Here is a 10186-nt window from a genome sequence, read left to right on the forward strand (position 1 = left end):
GGGGGGGAAGGGGCTGGACTATATAAAATGTCTGGTGAACTAAGAGTAAGAGCATAGGTATTGGTATTGGACACTGAAAGCTAAATGCAACAGGGTCTGCTGTCCCCTTATATTTAACATTAATATAAGCCTTATCATATTTGAAATAAATTTATTGACCAAAACAAACACTTTGGGGTTCTTTTGTTTGCACTTTTTAAAAAAGGCTGACATTTCAATGGAAATTATATAAAACCTCTCTTTCCTGGTAATTTATGATTTTGCCTTGATAAACATGCCTCCCTTTCCAACATTTTTCAGATATATTCATATGTATAATAAGCCACCTAAGCTGAGCAAAGCATTCACAGTCTTGCCTGGTTTTCTCTTGAAATGTATCAGGCAATAATCAGATTAAGTAATATTCAGTTGTGATAATACTAGTCAAGAGTCCTACCGTTTCAATACATGACGCTTCCCTTGTGGGTACCAGAAAGCTTGATTTCAAATGAGGTTTTCTTTTTTTTCCCCAAATACAAATAAATCAATTCATCCCTCAGTTTCTCATGTTTTAAAATTGTCTCTCATTGATGAAAATACTCAAAGTATCACACTATTCTAGTGTAATACTGTTCTCTAGGGAAATGTTTTAAGCTGCTTTTTATGGCTGAATTTAACTTATTCTTTAGTACCTGTATCACTCTGGAAGTAAAAATTTTTTTTTCATTTCATCAAATAACTTATAATTTCTAAAGTTATTTAATGTTTATCTGTAAAACCTCTTCCTCTAACAAAAGCTTTTAATGTAAGAAAAATCTGCTGCCTGTTTTTTTCTTCAGTAGTTAAACTTTAGAAGTACTTTTATATATTCCCATGTGTCTACATCTAGCCTTTAATTTGCATTAAATGATCACATGGCAAATATAGTAATTCTGCCCTATGTTTACTAGAGGCATTGAGGTTATCAGCACTTATGTGAAATAATCAGGATTTGCTTCTTAGAAAGTCCAGGAATGCAAAGAGTCTCCCTACATAATAGCTAAAACAATTTTACTACTTAAACTTGCATCAGTTCCCGTAAATGAGAATTGAGCCCAAAGGGATTAAATTGCCAAACTGGAGTCTTGAATCTTGTGCCAGAGATTTTGAGATTTTAATGGAAAAGCAAATGAGAGTTAGAAGTAGCCCAATACTGGAATGCTAAGGGGATTGGGAACTATTTCATTTTTTTTATTGTCTGACATCACCCAGTATTATTCTTTATTTCCCTGAAACCGTATTCCCCAGGGAAATTTGATGGTGCCACTCTTTTTATTTAATTAAGTTTCTCCAACTTTTTCTCCTCATGTTCCAACTATATTCATTCACTCATTCACTGTCATGCATGTGACTTAACAGTAGAAACACTATCTTACAGCCCATCTTTATCTCTACAGAAAGAGATAAAGTCTGTCTTTCTCTATAGTCTCTCATAACTTCTGTGAAACCAGCTCTTTAACACATATATGGAAGCCATAGAGCAACTGGAGATTTCCCTCTTCAGAAATAACCAGTGGAGAGCTGTGAGCGAGTTTCAGGGAATGAGTTTGATGACACTGATAAGCACCATTTTTTTCTTCTTTGGCAGTGTAGATCTCCTTTCTGCCTCACTTCTGCTTCTTTACTGTCTCTTTCTCCCTACTTAAAATACTGTTTCAGTTGTGAGACAGCAAAATGCCAGTTCCAGTTGGAGATTAGCCATAATCTCAGCATTGGTTGTCTCATTCACTGCCTATCGCTGAGAATTGCTCTTCTGAGAGCATGCCTGATGCTAAGCCTTTATCTGCATGTGTAACAGAAAAATTTCATAACAAGTTAACCTGTTTATTATAAACCATGAGGGTATCCTATGATAGAAAACAGAGAATAACAAACCAGTGGCATGTTCAGCTCAAATGCAGTTAGTCAAGTTGATATTCCAGATGAAAAAAAGTTTACATGACCACACTTGCTTCTCTTGTGCATATGTGAGGAGCGAAAACAAGTGGAAGGACTTATGAAGGACTGGATAATCCTTCAAGTTTCACAGCTTTGTTTCACTGCTCTGTCCTTTTTGTCAATACATTAGGTAATAACTTCTGGGGGAGTGACCTACCATGACCAGCCTTGGCATAAAGAATGCTTTGTGTGTGCTGGGTGTAAAACCCAGCTGTCTGGACAAAGGTTTATTTCCAAAGATGAACATCCATACTGTGTAGACTGTTTCAGCAAATTGTATGCGAAGAAGTGTGCTGCTTGCAAGAAACTTATTACAGGTGAGTCTCATCTTCCAGAAAGGTCTAGACACCGATGAACCATCAGGCTTCTCTCAAATCAGACCTTTACTAAAACAGCATTAGAAACAGTCCCATCATAATGAAAGACCGAGGGAGTTAACTGCTAGAGAGACCCTTTCTCCGTGACATGTAACGTGTCTTGCTAGGACATACTGATCACACGTGTTCCCTGACTGCTGAGGAGCTGTTCTGTGTGCCGAACGGAGTTCCTCCATTGTTTGATTTAGTGCTTTCTGCACTAAAATTCATCCCTAAGAATATATGAAAAGGCACTTTTTGTCTCTTCCCAGGACAGTGCACACAAGTCCCTCGTGTCTGTAATTTCTTCACCTTTGTTTTTAAGTGCAAATATGATCAAATTGGACATGAATTAACTGCCTGTTGGTTAGGCACACCTGTCAAATTCAAAAGCTTGCCAAATGCAACAAAGCTCTATTGCATGCATCCTTGTGTACTTAGATAATTTATAATTAGACATATAGGTCACTAGTCTATGATAGCTGAAGTTTTCTGAGAGCATTTGCTGGTGTTCCGCATTGTAATTGTATTATGTGTGGACTCAACTGTTGAAGAGTACTGATTGTTACAGATGCATGCCACATATGTAAGTGGACAAATAAAATGATGAATACCCAATCAAACGGGCACGATTTAAAAACAAAACAAACAAACAAACAAAAAAACCCAACACAAAACACCGATGTTTTATTTCAGATACTCATGCTAGGAACTCAATGATCTGGTGATTTCTGAAGGACCCCATCTTGAAGAAACTTAGATGGAAATAATTAAATTTCACTCAGTGTTGTATAGAAACTATGTGTATCAACACATTGCAATTAATTTTCATGAGAGTTTGTTGGGAAGATCAGCAAACCTGAATGGACATTCTGATAAACCTATTCTGTTCAGAGTTCATAATGGGATATGAAAACAAGCAAGTGAATTGTGGCTTTGCTTAAAATATTTCTCACTGTATTTAATTTTAAAGTTGTTTTCAATTCAACCAACAAAGGATATTTCAGGCTATGGATCTTTGTTCATTTGTTTGTTTGCTAGATGAATGACAACCTGATCACACATCAGAAAACAATCTGTTGCATTTCTGAACCATGTCCAGAAATACTAGATTCGCATCTTCTTTCTCATTATCTCTTTCAGCTCTCGGAGGTGCCAAATTTATCTCATTTGAAGAGCGCCAGTGGCATGGGGAATGCTTTAACTGTGCAAAATGCTCTGTCTCGCTGGTGGGCCAAGGATTCCTCACTCGGCAGGATGATGTCCTTTGTCATGAATGTGGCTCTGCTTCATAGTTCTGTGGAGAGCTGTACAGCTGCATTATTCTCACTCTGTAACCATGTACTTCATTACTCTGCAGTAAGAAAATAATCTAAAAGGTATAACAGTTATTTAGTCATTCAAGTAACTTTCCAACAGCAGTTTAACTCTATCATAGTTCTCAGCTGCTTGTAAAAAAAATTCAAACAGCCCCATACTGGCTAAGAAAATAATGCAGAAAAGATTCATACATATTTTAAATCTAACTACAGTATCTTTCTCCTTGTAACACACTGCACTCTGCTGTTAGAAGCTTAAAAACTTACATTTCATCTCCCATGAACCAAGGAGGATTGTGAAAAGTCTATATGGCATATGACTAATGATGAGGCAATAGCACTGCTTCACAGATGCAGACCTTGGTGTGGAAAGCTGGGCACATGCATTTTTCTATTGGATCATAACATTGATGAGAACAACTTGCAAATACCAACTTCCTCCACATTTCAGGCAAAAAAGCTTCTGACAAAGCAGGCAGAAAGTAGGAAGAGGGGGGTACTTTTACACAGAGGGCCACCGAGTAAGAGAGGCCTATTCCAAGGCCAGATAAAGGGAAAAAAGGGTCATTTTCCTCTCCTTACTGAGATTGCTCCTCAGAAACATAGTCTTTAGTCATCAGAAAAACCTGAGTGACAGGTCCTTTCCCAAAATTCGTTAACTGTACTTAATTTTTCAGGCATAACTGCTTTAGAACATAAATAAACCTATATTTTGAGCTACTGCAACAGCTAAGGATTGCCCAAGATTGGATAGTGCTGATGTACACTTTCCCATAGCTAATATACCTTAAGACTCTCTCCATTGTCTTCGCTAGACCTTCAAATACACGCATAAAATATATTTTTCTATTAGTAGAGACAAGAGCCAACTCATACTTGTCCCTTTAACCTTGTACTTTCCTCCCCTCAGAGCCCATTTGCCAGCAATCAAAACACTGTTAAAGGCCTTACCATTTCCACCTTGCTAGGTCTTTGATCCACAGTCTACCCCTTTTCTTCTAAATGCCTGCTCGTCTGTAGCAGGCTGTAAGCTCTTCAGAACCAATACCTGATTCATTTTGCCATGTGCCCCATGCATTTGCCAATATTATGTCAAGAATTGGTAATGTTGTCATTGCAAGCTAGGCAGTCCTCGTTTGCAGTACAAGGTATTGATTTCTGGGTAGCTGGCGTTGAGAAGGTTATATCTGCTTGCTGAGCTTCAGCACTCAAGTATCTATTATTAAAAGTCATCTAGAGCCGAGTTACAAGCATTTCTCCTCTTACTTCTTCCATACTGTATGTTATAATGGCCTGACTCGTGTTGCAGTGTCTGCACCAGGCTGTAACGTCACAGCAGTACAGTGATGTTAAGGATAGCAGATTCTGCACCGCTCAGCACTGTTTTAGTCCTCATCTCGCATGTCTTGAAGTCATACATTCTCCTTTAGACTCTGACCTTAAGTGCGTAGAGTTATTGGCTGACTTGAGTGGGCTTTATTCATACCGAAGCCAACCATTACTTTAGGTAGAAAAATGAAAAAAAGAGAAAAGAAAAAAAAAGAATATGTGTGCATAGCTAAGCCAGAGCTGAACTGCAGTGGCATAAAATCAATATGCATAATGACTGACCAACAAGTACATAGCGGTCTGTTTTCCAGTCAATAAAATATTGATCTTTTGCTCTACGTGGTGTTCATTTTTGTTTTTCAGTTTCTTCTTTCATGGCAGCTTTTATTGGAGTCTGGAGTTTGATTAGTTTACGCGTTTTCATTTTATCCCAGCTGCCTCCTTTTCTATTTTCACATTTCATATGTCTGATACAGGTTCTTGGTAAGACTTGGATTCCCATAAATAGAAATATGTTTCTTTGCCTTAAATATATATATACACACGCACACACATACAGCGGTTCACAGCTATGTATGATGTTCTAAAAATGTGCACTGAGTTATCAGAAATTAGCCCATTAGTAAATGTTAATTGTCTTAAATTTTTAAATTAAAATGATGAATCACCAGACGCAGGCTTGTCTGTGGGGTGTACCTTTTGTTTGTTTTGTGTGAAATAACATTCAGCAAATTGCAAGAATGTGGTTTGGGCCCTTTATTCAGTCTTGTCTGAACAATCTTCCATCTTAATTACAAACTGACGCAAGAATTACCAGGCAGAGTCCTAAGACATGACAGAGTCACAGGTCAGACACGCTGATCATGATAATCCCAGTCTTCAAGACTTAACATTTAGGAAGATGAAATTCTTCTCTGACTCATCAACTAATTATATTTTTAGAAATACCAGCTGAATTATTTATTTCTCCTGCAGTAAATACACTACAGTCAAATCTGAAACTGAGCATTTTCACTTGAGAGTAATAATAAGAAATAAATGTGGCTGCTATAAATAGTTTGAATAAAAATTATGCTAGATATCAGATTGATATTTCCTAGTCTCAATCACCAGCTACTGACGTATAAACATAAATACAGTAATACTCTGCACAATTTGGGTCAGCTATGCTCATGTAGATGAAAGCCAACTTGAATAGGTGCAGAGAAGGGCTGCAAGAAGGAACAGTGTGTCTCTGTGGAGGACTGTAGATCATGGAAGGGACTAGACAGCTGCTATAAGCCAAGAGCCTGCATTTGATTCAAGAACAAAGGCAAGTAAACTCCTCAGGACTGGAAATTGGAAATTAGAAAGCTGCTGCTACTGCTGAGCAGTGATGCTCCAGGAGAGCCTCTTTCCAGAACCAAGAGGGGAATAGCTATGCGGTCAGTTTTAAAGTGATGCTTGATCAGTGTGTTAAATGGCGTATATAACATGATTGCCTGGGATAGCAAAGCACCGGGTAAAATGAACCAGATGGTCAGCTTCAGTCTTTGTTGCTAACATTTGATTTACTGCAGGATGATCAGTGTATAGACTCCAGTGCAATTCAATTTTCTTTAATAAACTTCAGAGGATGGAGTTTGAGATTTATTTTTAAGTCAATCTTTTTTAACGTCATGTGCTTTTCTTTAACATTGTACTGTTTTATTTTAAAATATATCTAGTTTTTCCCTGTTTATTAGCTGCCTAGCTGTAAGGCAATCACATTGCTTTTGTTATGGTCAAGCTCAATTATCCTAAGGTGCAGTGGTGTCTCTAATGCCCTGATCACATCCCCACTGTACTCATAGTTATCCCAGGGGACTGGGAGGGATGACTGCCATTTGGGACTAACTTCTGAGGAGTGAAGTAGGTGTCCTATTACCTCCCTCAATGCTTAAGGCTGAAGTTTAAGTTCTTCAACCACTGCCTAATTGCCAGAGAACTCCCGGAGGTAACAAGCTTAAAATACGAAGATAAGCCCTGCAGTATTGGTACCAAGTGACCCTTCTCTACCCATATTTAATATTTTTTACTCTGAGACAAGTTCATATGGTGAGAGCAAGATGTCAGCCTGTCCCTGGACTACTGCTTTTAAAATCCAGGCATGTTTTCAGTAGATGTTGTAGCAGGCAACACACAGCAGCAGTAACTCAGAAACCCAGGATCACTTCCCAGCACAGGTGGAGGCGCATGCCCCAGACTCATGACTTAGGTCTAGGATGAAACCCAGACATCCTCCATTCTCCTTGTTCCCTGGTTTTCTGGAAAGAAAATCTGTGAACCGAGGCTGGGGAAGAGCTAGGGCATAGTCTGGCCATATCAGTGAAGTGGGTGTCACATCACAGTGTAGTTTTTCTGCCGTAACTCAGCATATGCAAGTTCAACTGGTTCTTGTACTCTACTGGTAGATATCGTCCCAGGCTTTCTTCATGGTAAGAGTGGCTCAGTGCAACCACAGGAGCATTAGGAAGGCAGTGGTAAAGTTTTGCAAGGCCTTCTGGACCTGTGGTTTCAAACACTTCACAGGCCCCATCTCGAGAGGGGAGGTACCTGTTTATACCCCACTGAGTTGACCAGCAATTTCAGCACCTGGTCAAAGTTCTTATGAATCTCATTTGATTTAATAGAATGGATGTAGAGCAGTGTATTGTATTTTAGAAAGACAAGTAAAAACACAGTGACGTTTATACAATAACAGATATCAATAGCTGAAGGAAAGTAATGTTAAATGACTGCCTAAGTGGAAGCTGGGAGATCATTTCTGTAAACAAAGAAGTTGGATGGGATTCAAGCCTATAGCCAGAACAAACTTGTTTACCAATCAAGCAGGAATGCTGCAATAAATCCTCTACATTCTTGTTAATAATATCTCAAAAAGAAAACGTGTGTGTGTGCGTGCATGCTTGTTCACCCTCAAATTGCCAAAACTTGAATGGACTGAGTCACAGGAACCCTGGCAACTTGAACCAAAGTACAAAACACCTAGCATGGTTATAGACTGCTATTTCCAAACAGAAGTTTCAGTTCATCATATTCAGAAGTACCAGGTACAAGTACTTTGGTATGAAAAGAGGGCGATAAGACCTTTGGAGGACAGATATGGCTGCAGTTTTTGTAACATAGGGATGTTATCCAATTGGCAATACACAGCTGAAGTGGAGGGTCTAGAGATATCAGATTTGGCCTGAATCGGAAAGCTTTTCTTAGCTTGCTAGAGAGAACATTTGTCCAATAGCGTCCATTTAAACATTTCTGTGGACTTTCATCCTGCATTTTTCACCCAAGTCCTTAGTGGGGCTCCTTGAATATGAGGCCAGACAGAGACGCCAGACAGAGAGGCCAGACGGAGATGAGGCATCTCTACAGCACAGTCACACAGACATCCGCTATGGCTAGAGAATACAGCACATAAAAACCTGGATTTGCTCAGTAAAAACTAATTCAATGTCAGAAAAACAACCATTGTACAGCATTACATCCATGCTAATAAGCACTACATCTGTCTTGGATATAATCCAATATCTTTTTTTATCAGCTTGTGCCTCTGCTGTACGTTGTTTACTGTCCTCTCCAGTAAGATATTCAAGACTGTAGATGCTCACCTGATTCACTGCAGATTTTTTTAGCACTAACTGAATTAATAAGTTACTGCATACAAGAGACTGCACTACCACCACATCTCTGAAAAAAAGGGAGCCACGAGTCCCTTTCATGCATAGGCTGTGTGAAGCTTTAAGAGCAGATCACATCAAAACAACAAAGAAACACTCAGCTCCTGCCTGTAGCCTGGACACAGATATGAAGGTGACCACTAAAATACTCAGACAAGATCACTTACAGAGCAAGCAAAGGAGCGCACGGCCTCAGACATTTCAGGAACTGTGTCAAGCAGAAAACTACCTAGCAAAATCAAGAAACAATTGAGCAAGTTTTTGAGGGTTCAGATGTTTCACTCCAGTATCTCAGCTCCCTCTCAAGTCACTTATTAGCTTTCGCCTAACAGCTCACGTCCTGATAGTCGTCAGGTGCATTCCTGTAATTTCCACGTGTGACCAGGAGAGCAGTTTGCTGGGAAAGGACCTCAGTCTGGCACAGCGGCCCAGCCTCAGGAATCTCTGGGTGACTTATTAAATAGACGATTGACCCAGCAAAAGGTAACAAAATCCAAACAGCCTTAGATAGTTGCTCGCATTTGAACCCCACTGCTCAACTTACTTAGAGTACTTCTGTAGCAAAGACTTACCTCAGGTAGCCATATCCACATTGTTCCTGGATGAAGATCCTCATTTGTCCATCTCTGTCTTCACCTTAGACTTTGGATTAGATTTTGCTAGACTAATTATCAAATAAATAAATAAATAAAAATAATCTCTTCTACCCAACACAGCTTTCCTGAATTAAGAAAAATACAGTGCAAAATAATGTAAACAGTTTATCCAGTTCTGCTGAATTACATTTTTTTGTTATTCTTGTTTCCCAAAGGAAAAAAAAAAAGGACTACTTATTTCTTGAGAACAAGCTCTTTACTTATTAAAAAAAGCAAATCAAGCCCTTAGTCAAACATTTTCATTGGAAGGACAGCAATCTGAGTAGAAATTTCTGGCTATGAAAGCAGTTGGCCATAAAAGGCTGCTAATATGAGGAATAGGACTTACCTCAAATAGTAGAAAAATTGATAGCAAATCTGTAACAGAAATTGTAGCCTAGCATGTACTTTGCGAGTCTGTGACAGAGGACCAACCTCAGGACACCAGTCTCCTGTTAGGGGCCAGCCTGTTCTCATACGGCCTTGGAGAAGTGACAAGTTGGGTGACCCCAATGTCACATTCCAATGTTTTTAAACATTTGGATTTCTTTAACCTTTAACTCTTGAATTTCCTGGCTTTCTCACGATAGCCATCTTATTCCTTGTTAGTTTGATTTTTTTTTTTTTTAATTGCTGCAAAATCCTTATTGTAATCTTAACTCTTAACTCACTGGAAAGTAAAGCACCCTGACTGATTTGATTTAAAGCGTGTTTCCACTTGCCTGTAAAACACTATCAAAGTTAAATGTTTTGAGCTGAGGTCTGTGCCAAACCTTCTCAGGCCAGTTCCTGCTTTCCTCTTCCCCTTTTTCGTTTTCATCCCCAGAAGATTTCAGTCAAAACTATCTTACATTTCACAAAACAAAACACAGAAAAAAATATGATGTTTGCCTTAT

The 10186-nt window shown here is 38.9% G+C and overlaps 1 protein-coding gene across 2 annotated transcripts in view; it reads left to right on the plus strand.

The window, feature by feature from the left end:
- Positions 1-5291, plus strand: part of FHL5 (four and a half LIM domains 5) — a 30847-nt gene extending 25556 nt beyond the window's left edge. For both annotated transcript variants that reach the window (XM_009275396.2, XM_019471054.1), the window contains exons 5-6: positions 2087-2273; positions 3456-5291. In XM_009275396.2, coding sequence (XP_009273671.1) covers positions 2087-2273; positions 3456-3607 — 339 coding nt within the window. In that variant the 3' untranslated portion in view covers positions 3608-5291. The remainder of the gene's footprint in view (positions 1-2086; positions 2274-3455) is intronic.
- The last annotated feature ends 4895 nt before the right edge of the window (positions 5292-10186 follow it).

This window comes from Aptenodytes forsteri, unplaced genomic scaffold (genome assembly GCF_000699145.1).
Source record: "Aptenodytes forsteri isolate BGI_AS27 unplaced genomic scaffold, ASM69914v1 Scaffold384, whole genome shotgun sequence".
NCBI classification, from domain to species: domain Eukaryota; kingdom Metazoa; phylum Chordata; class Aves; order Sphenisciformes; family Spheniscidae; genus Aptenodytes; species Aptenodytes forsteri.